Consider the following 15,925-nt stretch of genomic DNA (forward strand, 5'->3'; position numbering starts at 1 on the left):
AAGGCAAAATTACCTGAGAAAAATATTAAAAGGATACGATGATGATGTTGAGATGCAGCCAAGGTAGCAGTGCAAGTAAGTGCATCAGGAGAAGTTGGTCTAATGGAAAAGGTCAGTCTGTGATTGAAGTGTTTGTCTCTTGATTCAGTGGCAGACATTCAAACAATGAGACTATTGTTCTGTAGAGCAGACATAACATTGTGTGATTTCTCTATGCTACAGACCTTGGGGACCCATACAGATAGTTACAATCTGTAAATAAGCAGCTATCCAGGTAGCCTGTTACATCATCTGATAGCTAGCTAACGCTATCGCTGTACCAAAGATACCAAAGATGAAATGTACAGAATTGGTACCTGGAGGAAAATGGGGGAGTGTCATGCTTTTTCAATTTCAGTCAAGGGGAGAGTTTTGTTTTTTATCATGTCATTGTGTTTTAGAATGAGCTGCTTGTTAGGCTATACAGTATATCGATGTGTGCCCTATGCCGACCCTCATCTCTGATTCTCAGCTGGGTGCACAATATCAAGTTCACCTATATGCTATTTAGTGTGGTCTTAATCTATAGGCTACGAACTGCATGCTCGAAGAAACACAAAGTTACAGTATATTTCTCAGATAGCTGCTGGGATGGTGTAAATAAAACAAAGATATATTATACACGGCAATGGATATTCCAACCCTGAGCCCCGGCCTGCTCTACTCTTGCTGATCAAAACCTTTCTTCTGTGCTGCCTAACCAATGCTGTGCTGTGTAGGCCTTCATGGGCAGTTCAGGAAGAGAATCAAAGGTTTCTTCCGAATTTTTGTGTTGTTTGGGCCTAGTCCAGAAAATGCAATATCTTGTAGGCGGATTAGCCTATAGCATATGTTCTGTTCAGTTTGAGAAGGAAAGCGCAAAGACGAGGAGGACCAGAGGTCAACTTTGATAGTTTGATATAACTATAATTGATTCGAATAAAAACTGTTTCTTACCCATGACGTATTTATCAGAGATATTGTCCTCAAAATAAGCCAGATTCAAGTAACTTACATTGTGTTGCTGAAACATGAAACAGCAGCTGAGGCACAATCGGAAATGGACATGGAAATGGACATGGCTCACGGTGCTGAATGTAGGCAAATTCAAGTAGGCATAATTCATTTCAACGTCTTCATTTGAATGCGACTCACAACTAGACGGCTTTGTGTTGGAGTCTATTCCTTACTATTTAAGAAATAAGAGGTAGGCCTACCTGTTTAACAGAAAAATGTTTGCCCATGCAACAGATGGCTGTTTTGGTTCGCTAATATAGGACTAATACAGGTTCAATGTACTACTTTTGGGGGAAAAGTAATATTAAAAAAAATATTATAGAGTTTCTCAGGGGGTGCTTTATGCCCGCCCACCCTAAAAAGCCTACCTCTGTGTCAGTGACTGTTAAGTTAAAAACAGGACGAATTGATGAGAGAGTGTGCCATAGGCCTACCTTTTATTAAAGAAAATGGAAAAAAGCACAGGCCTATCCCTTGTTAGATTTGGAGGAAAATAAAACGGATCCGATTTATATAAATTGATCTATGACAGCGCTTTGGTCCGCGGTGGTTTATGCTACAAACAAGCTGTAAAATACCCGGAAAGACGTAACTCTGATGCACATGGGGATATCATTGTTTAGTTTCTTTGAGATTTAGAGGCTGGGCTACAACATTCTATAGCCGAGGAGACCAAAAAATGACTTTGCATGGGAAGTAATCTAATTCTGTCACTATTAATTGATTTCTGTGCAATAGAAGATGTTTAAACCCAGACAGCTGTTAGGGAAACACTTGTGACCTTCTCTAGTTGGATTAAGCCAAAGAAGAAGGGTAGCCAGCAGTTAAAGCTTACATTTTTCAGCATCGGTAGTCCTACTCTGTCTGGGGAGGAAAGGTAGGCCTAGCTTTTGAAAGTACCATGCTAATGGCGTCTCAGATTTCATTGCAAACAAGACACACTGATTTGACATTGGAGAAATATGATAAGATGAACACACAGGCATATATCTCTCTATCAGAACTCGGAATAAGACCCAGATGCAGACAGCTAGAGTCACAGATGTTTATTGACCCAAACAGGGGGCAGGGAAAATACAGGTCAAAGGCAGGCAGAGGTCCATATTCCATGGCAGAGTCAGGCTGGTACAGAACGGCAGGCAGGCTCAGGGTCAGGGCAGGCAGAATGGTCAGAACCGGGAAAACTAGGGAACAGAACTTGAGAAAGCAGGGAGATGGGAAAACACACTGGGAAGACCTGACAAGACAAACTGGCAACAGACAAACAGAGAACACAGCTATAAATACACTGGGGATAAGGAGGAAGATGGGCGATACCTGGAGGTGGGTGGAGACAAAGCAAAGACAGGTGAAACAGATCAGGGTGTGACACTGTCCATTTTTAGCCTGTAGTTTCAGTAGTTTGTGTGGTATTAAAAAAGACACTGCTACTATGTCAAATTATGTAGAATTGTTTATAGAAGTGTTTTTTAAAATACAATTTTTTTCTCGGACCTGCAAATAGATAGATAGATTCCACCCCTACTTTTGTCCACGGTGGTCTGTGAACCCACAACCTTCTGGCTGACAGCCCTCTGTGCTATCAAAATTCCTTGTAATGTCTTGTAATGCTTACAGGATCCAAAACAGTTGTTTAAAGCTCTGGTCTGTCCAAGTAGATAGAATAAATGGTAGTCATGTTCTCTGCTATCCACTTTGTTTTAATTATTATTTTGGGTATAGGGGAGGGTCACTTGTTTGTTTTTTCAAGCGTTCAGGGAGGGTTTAGTTAAAATATATTTTACTGAAGGGAGGGCCATCCATTTTCATTTTAGAGAGGCCCGATTTTCTCCATGTAGCCCTTATTATAAATAACGTTCACTTCCAGTGTATATCGGTGTATATCATGGCCAATGGTTTTCCGATGTAAAACGGCAACGTGAAAACTGACCATTTTTTGTTTTTTTACATGTGAAAAATTCCTTGATTTTTGTTGTCTCATCTTTGGCAGATGAACAAAACAAATTGTATTTTTGTTGATATTTAGTTGTTTGTTTTTCCTTTTTGTAATAAAATGAAACAATTGAGAAATGGTTTGTTTTTGTCATCTTGCTTTTGCATATAAAATTTGATATTTAGATTTTCACAAGTGGGTGGGGTTAAATGTGGAATGTCTGTTATTGCTCAAATGCACAGCCAACACTTCCTGTCCCTTCAAAATAACAGTTCAGCCTTCTAATTGATTTAATCTACTATCTATAAATGAATCTATGATTAATTCATTATTAATCTGTTATTAATTAATATACTGTAATGTTAATAGTAGGCTTGCTACATGCTATCAGTTTTAGTAAGGGTTGGTGTGTCTGTGCTAACCATCATACACAGCCTATAGGCTATTATGTGATGATGCGTTAGCTTGATTGCTACTTCAATTGAGTTTTGTGTGTCTGGGTTTGTGTGTGTGTGTGTGTGTGTGTGTGTAGGGGCTGCCGAGATGCAGCTGTGTATGAAGTCTCTCTGGTGACAGTGTTCTAGGTGTTGGTCGAGAGCTGGGAGAGTTCAACGTGACTGTGGAAAGGGCCAGAGCGGGGAGCACCCCTTATACTGCATGCACACAGCCATGGAGCTATCAACAACACTCCTTGTGGTACAGCCATTACTCATAAGACGGGGAGAAATAAGGGAGGAGGGAGGAGACGTGTGTTTGTGTGTGTAGGAGGTGGGGAGGCAGACCGTGTCGTACCCTCTGTCCTCTCTGAAGGGGCTAGTGTGTGAGGGCTCTAACCTGCTACTCTCCCTCTGCTCCCTCTGAGGAAGTAGGTCACGGAAGACATGACCTTCCTCTCCTTTTGTGTGTCACTCTGTTGGTGGACATCCCAACAAAGTGGCAGTGTTGGCACAGCTACCTCCTACATGATGAATAGGAGGTCATCACTTGTACTTAATGTACCATCTATCAATCAAGTATATATTTTTTATTTCATCAGTTGTCACAAAGTGCTTTTACAGTAACCCGGCCTACACCAGAGAAACCCGGGACATACAAGGCACTACTGCTCCTGCCATATCTATCTTGTTTGATGTCGTATCCTGTTCCTGTTTAAGCCAGCCGAGTGCAGGTGGGCTCTCCTGTCACCCCAAATACACACACAGTATCATAATGATGCTATACAGCACTTTCAATTAATCAATATTATTTTATGAAGCCCTATTTTAGTGGCCAGATTGTTTTTCAGTTCATGGTGTGCATATGTATGTCAGACTGATGAATAATCAGACAGGATAGAGTACACAAAAATACATTAATGAATATGTTCATAGATGGGTCATATTATAAATAAATAGGATACACACACCTCAAAACCGATGGTCAGATTACTTTACCTAGATGATCAATTAAAGTATGTGGCACAACTGTTTACAGATTCAACACATCAGCTATTGTTTATTTATTTTGGATGTTGAAAGTAAAAGATTACAAAGAAGACACTACATGAAATTTAGCCAAACAGGTTTAGAATAATTCTTCATGTATTTCGATGGGTATAGTTGGCTGGTTGTTTTTGTGGGGAAGGAGTGACGATCAAGTGACAGCGTCGCGAGTGAGCGAAGCACAATGTTGCCTTCAATCAACTCTTGTTTTCTTGCCTGACAGACTAACTACAGAGTTTGCCAATGTTAGCTGATTAGTTACGAAGCTAGGACAGTTTCCACATGAATAGCATCGGTAGAAACAGGACAAAACAAGTAACTTTAACTTGTTAGCTGGCTATGTAAACAAATATCACTGCGCGGGCATCTACCCTAACACGACAGCTAAACTGTCAAATAATAGGAAAACGAGGCAATGTAAAGACTATGAATATCTGTACCTAGCAAACATGACAAACCATAATATAACAGATAAACAATAATTACTCTAATCTACATTTCGGTGGCTAGTTAGCTGGTAAAAGTGACAGCTGAGTTTGACGCGTCGCAAACGCAGTTTACTGCCACACAACCTTTCTTTCCTGACAGACTAGCTAGCTAGATATACCAGGCAGTTTGGGACGTTTCCATATTAATTACATCATAGAAACATTACAAAACAACCAACTAGTTAGCTGACTATATACAGCTAAACACTGCAACTCTTTCCATGAGACAGAGAGCAATCCTTGGAGCTCCACCGTTGATGTGCTCTCGCCTGTACCAACCAAGAGACCGTGAAAGGATTTGCTAATCTGAGAGCTACTCCCCAAATTTCAATGCATCAAACATCGACAACTTCAAACATACAGTGCATTCGGAAAATATTCAGACCCCTTGACTTTTTCCATATTTTGTTTCGTTAAATACTCATTATAAAATGGTTACCGATACCCCATAAGGATCCATTTAAAACAGCCTTTTTAGAAAAAGTGTTAAAAAGAAAAAACAGAAATAACTGATTTACATAAGTATTCAGACCCTTTGTTATGAGACTCGAAATTGAGCTCAGGTGGATCCTGTTTCCATTGATCATCCTTGAGATGTTTCTACAACTTGGTTGGAGTTCTGTATTATGTCATGTTTCATGCTTTTGCATCAGCTAATGGGATCCTAATAAAATAACAAATACCACCTGTGGTAAGTTCAATTGATTGGACATGATTTGACAGTGCATGTCTGAGTAAAAACCAAGCCGTGTCGAGGCACAGATCTGGGTAAGGGTACCAAAGCATTTCTGTAGTATGAGAGGTCCCCAACAACACAGTGGCCTCCATCTTTCTTAAATGGAAGAAGTTTGGAACCACCAACACTCTTCCTAGAGCTGGCCACCCGGCCAAACTTTGCAACCGGGGAAGAAGGGCCTTTGTCAGGGAGGTGACCAAGAACTCGATGATCACTCTGAAAGAGCTCCAGAGTTTCTCTATGGAGACGGAAGAACCTTCCAGAAGGACAACCATCTCTGCAGCCTTTATGGTAGAGTGGCCAGATGGAAGCCACTCCTCAGTAAAAGGCACATGACGGCCCACTTGGAGTTTGCCAAAAGACACCTAAAGGGCTCTCAGACCATGAGAAACAAGATTCTCTGGTCTGATGAAACCAAGATTGAACTATATGGCCTGAATGCCAAGAGTCACGTCTGGAGGAAACCTGGCACCATCCCTACGGGAAGCATGGTAGCAGCATCATGCTGTGGGGATGTTTTTCAGCGGCAGGGACTGGGAGACTAGTCAGGATCGAGGGAAAGATGATTGGAGGGGGAAAAAACAATTTAATCAATTTTAGAATAAGGCTGTAACGTAACAAAATGTGGAAAAAGGGGTCTGAACATTTTCCCAATTTACATCTGCTGTTAACTCATCTCAATTACCTCGATTTCATAATTTGCGGCAGGAAATCTAGCGGTTAAGAGTGTTGGGCTCACTGGTTCGAATCCTTGAGCTGGCAAGGTGGGAAAAAAATCAGACGTTCTCTCCTTGAGCAAGGCAGTTAAACCCCAACAACAAATGCTCCCCAGGCGCTGAAGACGTGGACGTCAGTTAAGGCAATCCCCGAACCTCTCTGATTCAAAGGGGTTGGGTTAAATGCTGAAGACACATTTAGGTTGAATGCATTCAGTTGTGCAACTGACTAGATGGCCGTAGATGGCCGCTATGGGTTCTAAAGAATAAGGAAATCTCACCCACATGTCATTAGAATGTAAGCAGTCTATGGACAAGGTATGACAACAGTCCATGCTTTGGTTTTGTTTACCTGGCCACTGTTTCAAATGCTAACTTTTTATGCATTTGTGGCAACAATCCACTGCAAGTCAATAGTACCTATGTACAATGAGTACAAAACATTATGAACACCTTCATAATGTTGAGTTGCATCTCCTTTTTCAGAACAACCTCAATTCATTGGGTCATGGACTCTACAAGTTGTTGAAAGCATTCCACATGGATGCTGGTCCATGTTGACTCTAATGCTTTCCAAGGTTGTGTCAAGTTGGCTGGAAGTCTTGGGTGGTGGACCATTCTTGACATACAGGGGAAACAGTTGAGTGTGAAAAACCCAGCAGCATTGCAGTTCTTGATATACTCAAACTGGTGCGCCTGGCACCTACTACCATACCCCGTTCAAAGGAACTTAAATCTTTTGTCTTGCCCATTTACCCTCTGAATGGCACACATACACAATCCATGTCTCAACAGTATCAAGGCTTAAAAAGCCTTCTTTAACCTGTCTCCTCCCCTTCATCTACACTGATTGAAGTTGATTTAACAAGTGGCATCAATAAAGAATCATAGCTTTCACCTGGGTTCACCTGGTCAGTCTGTCATGGAAAGAGCAGGTGTTTCTAATGTTTTGTATACTCAGTGTATTAGCATTTTGTGCACTACATGTCAGAAGCTGTCTCTTTTTCCTATGCTCCATGTTACCTGTTGCAACTTTTTATGAACCAGATAGATTTTTGATTGACTACATCTGCTCTTCTCTTTAATTTCAATACATAATTTGATAGCAGAGTACTTAACTGTGATTTGGGGAGTAGCAGGTTTAATATATCCCCATATAAGGCCCGTGTGGTAGCGTGCATCTAGCCACCCTCTGGTCCGGGAATCCAGGTGGGAACTCAACCTTTGTGCAGTACGTGAACCAGACCTTTTTATTTTACAACCGTTTTACACCAGATATACACCTTTTACAATGAACAATTTTACAGAGGGCCACACATTTCAATTTGATCAGTCTGCACTCTGTGGGCCAGGTCCTTTTTAATCTGATGGTGATGCCGTATTTGACCCAGGCATATGGTCCAGAAAAACACAAAGTATGTGCCCCACAGCTGCACCAGAGTCATTTTGCTAACTGGGGAACAGGAGAAAAGGCCAAGAGGCCATTGATTTTAGGCAGTTAACTTGAGATGCATGCCCTGTCAAACTCAAACACAAAGCAGAATTCTGTGAGAAAGACCATTTATTTTAGTGGTAATGAATCCTCCATGACATGAGTTTTCCAGTTGCCAATTAAATTAAGTCCTTAAAAAGTAGTGGGCATTCAGTAAAGCTCTTGACAGAATAACTATTTTCTTAATTGGCAGGTAGTATGCCCATCATACAAAGAGAAATACTGTAACGGGCCTGCCTAACCCTTTTCTGGGCTACACCCCAACCTTGTCCCAGGACATTACAGGATCCATGATGATGACTAACCACGGAAGGCAGTATGACATCACCAACCCTGCCTTTACATGCCAGGAATCATTTGCTAGTTGTTACTCACGCTTAGCAAGTTGCTTCGAGTATTGTATGATTTAATGAAAGGAGAAAAAACGACTTTAGACCGTTGAGTTATTTGCAACCGGGGAGAAACACAAAAGTGTCTGAACATTCTGAAACAATGTCTTTCATCCCAGGACAACCAGTTACTGCTGTTGTGGTAAGTTTTGGAATGATAACGTTCCTCTTCATTCAATAGCTACGGCATCCATTGTCCAGGCCTACAATCTTTCCAGCAGTGCCTCGATGCAAACTATAAATACCTACCTGAAGTATTTCGTTTAAAAAAAAATCGGTTTCACATTGTAGTATTACTGTTTACAATAGTGAATGTAACATTGTGGTCATGCTTGCTTGTTTCTACTCTTGACAATGTAACCTGGTTATTCGAATTTACCCTTGTAAAAGTGTTACATTCTAGCAGTAAAACTCGTTCGAAACATTGCTGTTCGATAATCCAACTACCTATCTACGTTTTACTCCTTTCTCTGTTTGTTGTCAGTCTTGTTTCTTTTAGATTGAATGAAACTGCTGTAGCTAGCTTGCTAACAGTTTTAGGAGAATTTCATTTCACTTAATGGGCTATGCATTTCATTTTCATATGCGCAATCTAGTATTAACCTAAAGTAAATTAATCTAGCCAGCTAATGTTACACTGTTCTGTCTTGGCAACATTTTATTTATTTAGTAGCCTGTTATCTCTGCACTATGGATAGCAGCTAGCATTAGCCAAATTGTTCGCTAAGCTACTTGCATAAAAGTGAAGTGTTTCAGAGGAAGGCGTCACCTAGCTATCTGAGACAACTTGGGTACAAGCGCCCCCCTCCCCCTGGTCAAATAGCCCTTACACAGCCTGGAGGTGTGTTGGGTCATTGTCCTGTTGAAAAACAAGTGATAGATTCCCACCTATGCCAAGAATGTGCAAAGCTGAGTTACAGGAGTAATAGTGACCAGCAACAGAACACAATAGATAGATACTAATGGTAATGGCAATCAATGATCATTTTTGCAGCAGTAGTAGTTTTATGGCCAGGGGATAGAAGCTGTTTAGCAGTCTGTTGGTCTGAGCCTTGATGCACCAGTACCGTCTGCTGGACGGGAGCATGGAGAACAGCCCATGTCTCGGGTAGGTGTCTCTGGCAATATTTCGGGCCTTTTTTAGACACTGCCTGGCATGTAAGTCCTCAATGGCTGGGAGCTCACCCCCAGTGATGCGCTTGGCTGTCCACACCATCCTTTGTAGGGCCTTCTGGTCGAGAGCGGTGCAGTTGATACAATCAGCCAGGAGGCTTTCGATGGGATTCCTCGCAACACACTGTTTATTCCTAACATCAGCAAGAAACATGAGTCACGGAGTAATTGCCTAGTGACACAATTATGTGATTTAGGCTACAGGCTACACACACCAATCTTATTTAGTTGTATGATTTAGTATGTGTTGCCCACTCTTATGCAACAGCTATCTTCCATACACTCTATAAGTTGAATGCCGTAGTATGCTGCTGTTTTCTGGTTGATCTTTTTTGACAAATCTGGTGTCAGTCATGTGAACAATGGGTTACACAGATACTTTGGGTTGATCTTTCCGTTAATATGGTCAGCCTGCGTTGTACATTTCCATGAGTATTTCCATGTTCTCATCACCAAGAACTTCAGATCCACTGAATGATTGTTGACCATGTTGACCACTGAGTGCAGTGGTTGGAAGAACTTTGAACCACTGACACTATGAACCACACTGCTGAGGCTCCTCTTATTCACCATCACACAGACTGGCTTTGTGCTGTAAAGAGCAGCGAGCTGGATGTGCCAGAACTCTCCATCTGCTCTAATGAGAGGGCAGCTGTCTGAGGACCATGGGGATAGCTAGACTGAGAAAAAATCTGTGTCTCCAGTCTGTTGGTGGCAGAGGGCTTCCATTTCAGCCGGTCACTCGACTTCACACGACAGTGGGATTCTCTTTGTTCCTTCGGGGGAACTACAGCCTATTCATAACCATAGTGTTCTACATTCTTTAAAGGGAACACAGTGCTCAGCAATCAATTTTACATTCTATTCATTTACCACATTTTTATTATTGCAATGGTGGAATGAGAATATAACAACTACTTGATGGTTGTTAAAGTTCTGAATGATTTCCTCTCCAAGCTCGACTCCCAATGTTCATGTGTTTTACAGCAACGGATAGAAATCCGCAAACTCCGCCAGGGTGAACATTTGATCCTGGGTTTCAGCATTGGAGGAGGAATAGACCAAGACCCGGGCCAGAACCCCTTCTCTGAAGACAAGTCAGACAAGGTACGAGTTAAACAGGGAAAACACTCTCCCTGTCAGTTCTCAGGGAGCTCAGCTCTGGCCAAACTCCATTAACATCAGTCGTAAGGTATCAAAGAAGCAGGTCTGAACACATCAACTGTAGCCTCAGGTAGCAACACCGCAGACCCAGGTAGCTCATCTTATACAATAGCATACAGTGTTACTCAAATAGTGGCATTTTATAGTTCTATAATCAAACCAGTTTATTGAAGCTAGTTAGTTAATACATTTTATATGTAGATGCACTTTCATATATTTCTCTATTGTTGTTTTTGTCTTTTTGTGTGTGGCTGTGGGATCACAGGGCATCTATGTGACACGGGTGACACCAGAGGGACCAGCAGAAGTTGCAGGCTTGATGATGGGAGACAAAGTAATGCAGGTAAACTTCAAAATATTTGTAGAAATGCATGTTTCAAACTTTTGCCCTCGAGACCTGTTCCCTAATCCCTCTTGGACAAATTACGTAAACATACATTTGACCAAATTACGCATCATTTTAGTTCTGGGTTAAAGGTAGACTCGGCACCACCACAGATATTGAAATGAGCGAGATGCAAGACACAGTCACACAGTATCTGCGCCTGCGCATGGGTTCGCTTCACGCTGTTACAGCGTGCTAGCCAGGGCACCAAAACAGCAGAGAAGTTAAGCCCCACGCTTCAACGCTCTGAGTTGTGGAAATTGACCCACTATGCTGTTTACTTTCTGCATCTACGTCATATCACTGAGTCTACCTTTAACCAAGATTACTTTTTACTTTATTGATACATTTCCACAAGATGGCACCATTTACTCAGTTTCAGTTGTGATTGGACTTTGCCGAGTGACTGTAAAAGACCAGTACACTATTCAATCCAGATATTATACTTACCTCACATCAGGAATAATAACTACTGTAAAGAAGAATATTATAATTATTGATGTCTGTTGCCACTAGGTAAATGGATGGGATATGACCATGGTGACACACGATCAGGCACGCAAACGGCTGACGAAGAAGAATGAAGATGTCGTGCGGCTACTGGTGACCAGGAAATCCCTGGAGCAGGCTGTCAAACATTCTATGATGTAATGACTCCAAACAGTAGCAGCAGCTTGGTGACCTCATTGTCTTTCGACAGGTGGCGTCCCTTCTATGCAACGCTAGTCCTTTCGTGCAGACTGAGTTCGCTATCTGACGTCAGACAATGCCAGTGACCGAGAGCACAGTATTCCAAAGCTTTTCTTGCAAGCTGTAAGGTTGGGGTGAATTCCATATCAATTTTGTCAATTTAGGAGGTGGAAAGAAAATGCTATTCAAGAATTGAAAATGGGCATTTATTTTCCTTCAGATTTTTCACTTCCTGAATTGATGGAGTTGAAATTAAATTGATTACAGTCCTACTCACATTTTCCCAATTCAAACATGGTACAACCCTTTTATAACATCGCTATAGAACCAATATGGTGCAAGTTATTGGGATCATTAATGCCTTTACTAGCTGACATGAGCATGACTTATTAAGTAATTAGTACACTTCATTACAGTTAATGATCTGTCATTTTTAATTTAGCCAACTAATCATTTGATGTTTTCAAGTCGATGTCTTTACAAGCCAAAGGAAAACAATGCCAAGAAACTGTAGATTGATAGAGGATGCTTTGCAAACACATGTGTACAACGCACATAGCATTTATCTGCTACGGTAATTTGTATGTATTCCATAGAGGCTTCCTGTTTATATGAGTTGTTATGTTTGATGTATGGCATTAATAAGAATGGAACGCTTAGTGCTTAACACTGCTCTGTGTTGGTCGAAATGAATGAATATTCATCGGGCTTGGACAATAAATCTTTATTTTGGTATCTTTATCCATGCAGTGCATCTACCAAAGTAACAAGCACAGCCAAACTGCATACTTTATATTTCATTATACTCTAATTGTACTTGTCTACCAAATACTGTAATACTCATTTGAGGATTGGATTTTTGTAGGTAGTGTAGCAGGAACACAGTTACTTCTCATTCTCAACCCTCTGGGTATAATTCATTTGGTGTTGCCATCGTTGCCTGGAAATCAAGGCTAGGGTATAGTCAACTTTAAGTGCCTTCTTTCTCAGGATTATATAGAGAAAGTGGCATGTTGGATTGTTAATTAGGTTGCTTGCTGGTTGATGTCAGGCAGCTAATACACTTTAGTTGAATGCTGAACCAACGTTGAAGGATCAAATGAAATTAGACGTTTGAATACACTTGAATACAAATTACACTCTAGTGAGTACCACTAAAACGTGATGGCGCCAATAGGGTTTTAGTATTCATGCTCCTTTCCATTCCTATATAGTTCAGTAATATATCCTTTTTCACTGCCTCAGCCATGTTTTACACAGTGATGCCTCACTTTTGTAATCCAATCTTAACAATTCCAATTAAAATGAATCAAAGGTAAAATAATATTGTAATGTGGATTACAATAGTACCTAGTATGTTCTACTAATTCAATATTTTGTATGTCTTTGTTTTTGCTAGAATTCTTTGAATTGGGAGATTATCATTATACTGTATATCGTTGGCAGAGTGATGTAACTAAGTCTACACACACTTTTGTAAAGAATTAACACTTCAAAAGACTGCCCAAACTTTTGATAAATGTAGCCTTGCATGAATTTTCTATAAAGTTGATTTCTATCAATATGTCGTTTGTGTTTAAAATATCTTTTTTTATAATTACTCCAAGTATATGAGGAAAAACTTTGAATGATCATTTTGGCATATGATTGTATATTGGACACTTTCCGAATGTTCTTTAACATAAATCAAAAATGAACTGAAAGATTGCTTTCTTTTTTGCGGTATTATGTGTTTGTCAGGCACTTTACAACATTTGTGGTTGTTGTCACCCATAGACAGTCACCCATACTGTAGGTCCCAGAGGGATGGATAGAGAAAAAGATCATATTTGGTTATAAGATATGAGCAGGGATATTACCTTCCCAGTGTGCACTGGATGTTGGAAGAAATATCCCAAAACAAGTTGGGTTCTTTTTTTCACAAAAACAGCATCAGCTAAAACCATGAAGAGCAGCTGTTCTTCACAGATTCACAGCGGCTGATTAAACGGTGTTAATGAGCATACGAGTGGTGGAGAAAAAAGTGTGAATGTTAGATTTGAAGCAATTGGATCATCCTGGTGTGTGCATAGATTCATGGTGTGTGTGGGCAGTTCCACAGCTTACCATCACCCCGTCATCCACCATTGTATGTAGCATATTAATCAATAGAAAAACAGATGTGTGTTTGTGATGCAGTATTTTCATAGGTCGATTCTTATTGTCATATTGAAAGATGTGATCTTCAATATTGTTTGTTCATTGTACTTTATTTTGTCAAATTGTCTTGATCTGCATGGCCTTTATCACCACTATTGACTGTAGATATATTCATTTCACCAACTCGAAAGTAATCGGATGACATTTCAAAGCAGCGAATCTATTACCTGACCTTTCCCTGTGTGCTCAGGCATTTTATATGGGGGTGCAATAGAAACACATTTAATAGATGGCAAAAGAGGCATTCAACAAATGTATCAAAAGGAATAAGGTTTTGAAGTGTCTGTCCTATATCTAGGAGATATAAGAAAGCTCAGGAAATATTTTTTTAAAATTGGACACATTTAACCCCTTTTGTTGGCACAAAAGTACCTCCATACTTCCATTTATTTTTTACCTTCAGATGAGTCCGTGACACTTGTGGTACCATCGAGTCCTGTGACACAATCATGATCGTGTGGTCATATTTGTTTCTAGGCCAAACCTTTCTGACACTACATTAGTTTTCGTGAGAAGACCGATTTTTGGGATGTCTGACAAACAGTGCTGGGGGGTCGATTCAGTGAGATGCTAGCTAAAATCTTTTGAGAAATAATTGATGAGGAAACTGTGTGCGTGCGACGCACACATTGTATGGGTGTGTTTCTCCCTATGAGAGAGAGAGTGAGTCTGTTGACATGAAGACATCAGTAAGAGTTTTGTTTGTCTCATTGGGACTGACTTTTTGGGGGGTCTACTGCAGAGGGAAGCATGCTCCATTCCACTTGCCTTAACACTGTAGGGAGATTTTACGTGGGGCTACAGTGGATGTGGTTGACCACAGATTTCTTGTTTGCTTGTTGCTAGGTAACTGGATATTATGAGATAATCACCTTCTAATAAATAATACTGTAGTAGAGTAGTTGTTCATGTAGAGGAAATCATTTCATTGAAGTAAACTCAAACCAAAACTATGCCAAAACAATAAGCTTATTGAGAAACTATTCATACTGATATTCTACTAATAAACTGGACACTTTTTGAAAGCCAGAGACTTTCTTATTTTTTATTCCTTATCTGTACTGATTTACATTGGATCAAGCAACCATTTCACACTTGAGAAAATCACATTGATTTAATTAACAATTCAGATTTCATGCAAGACAATAGAGCCATCACCCATCACACATACTATCCAGCAAATGACATGCCTTACTTTCTACAGAGAAGTGCATAATTATCTGGCTAAATGTGGATCATACATGGTCCAAACCTCCCACGCTGTGACAGGGCAATTGTGTTTCCATAGTGATGCAATCTGCTCCCATCACTTTGGAGACACCAGATTGGAATCATGTGATCATGGAACCATAGCTTCCAATCTCTGCTGGTTCTGAGGGAAAATGATTTTCAAGCCATTGGTTATGATGATGGTTCACCACTTAAGACAGTGAAATAATGCAGCATACAATTAACAGTATTCAGTTGTTGGACAATTCCATCCCACTGGGCGCAGATGTCATTTTAACGTCTAGTTTTGATATACATTTGGTTGAGATGTCAACTAACATGAATTCCACATAAAATCAACAAAACATTTCACTCTGTCATTGGATTTAGGTTAAAAGTTGGGTTCAAAAAAGATGAAATGCCCTTCTGTTGATTACTTTTTGCAAATCCAATCAGTTTTCCAAGTAGCTTCAACGTCATCACATTGTATTTTTTGGTTGAAATGACGTGGAAACAACGTTGATTCAACCAGTTTTTGCCCAGTGGGAGCCTTCACAATGTGAATGGAAAAAAAACCTAGAGAAAGAGCCTTGCTCATAGTTGGTCAGAACTAGGAGACACACATTTAATTCTAATTAAACACTAAATTGAGGATAGACCATAGCCTACTTGTTTTAAAAAAAGTATCAGAGAAAGATGGCCTATTGAGCCGTTAAGAAGTCTTTTGGCTTGAACTTTATCTAAGGCTTAACATTGCATACTATTTTGAGATGGATGGTATTCACGTCTCCATCTGACTTATTTAAAGGCCCCCTGGGACAGTTTTTCTAGAAAT

The 15,925-nt window shown here is 40.3% G+C and overlaps 1 protein-coding gene across 1 annotated transcript; it reads left to right on the forward strand.

Moving 5' to 3' along the window:
• The first annotated feature begins 8,179 nt into the window (after positions 1-8,179).
• On the forward strand, positions 8,180-13,385 carry LOC139409126 (tax1-binding protein 3-like). The gene is made up of 4 exons (XM_071153861.1): positions 8,180-8,412; positions 10,431-10,550; positions 10,873-10,950; positions 11,509-13,385. Exons 1-4 carry the CDS (start codon positions 8,374-8,376, stop codon positions 11,641-11,643), a joined length of 372 nt encoding a protein of 123 aa, XP_071009962.1. The 5' UTR covers positions 8,180-8,373; the 3' UTR covers positions 11,644-13,385.
• Positions 13,386-15,925: the final 2,540 nt, after the last annotated feature.

The sequence above is a fragment of the Oncorhynchus clarkii genome, chromosome 5 (genome assembly GCF_045791955.1).
Source record: "Oncorhynchus clarkii lewisi isolate Uvic-CL-2024 chromosome 5, UVic_Ocla_1.0, whole genome shotgun sequence".
Classification (NCBI taxonomy): domain Eukaryota; kingdom Metazoa; phylum Chordata; class Actinopteri; order Salmoniformes; family Salmonidae; genus Oncorhynchus; species Oncorhynchus clarkii.

What these genes read in the sequence shown, in the direction of transcription:
- LOC139409126 (XM_071153861.1), top strand. Translation starts at nt 8,374, where the DNA reads ATGTCTTTCATCCCAGGACAACCAGTTACTGCTGTTGTG. An exon ending in AACCAGTTACTGCTGTTGTG is followed by an intron (nt 8,413 to 10,430) that starts GTAAGTTTTGGA and finishes TGTGTTTTACAG; the next exon opens with CAACGGATAGAAATCCGCAA. An exon ending in TGGGAGACAAAGTAATGCAG is followed by an intron (nt 10,951 to 11,508) that starts GTAAACTTCAAA and finishes TGTTGCCACTAG; the next exon opens with GTAAATGGATGGGATATGAC.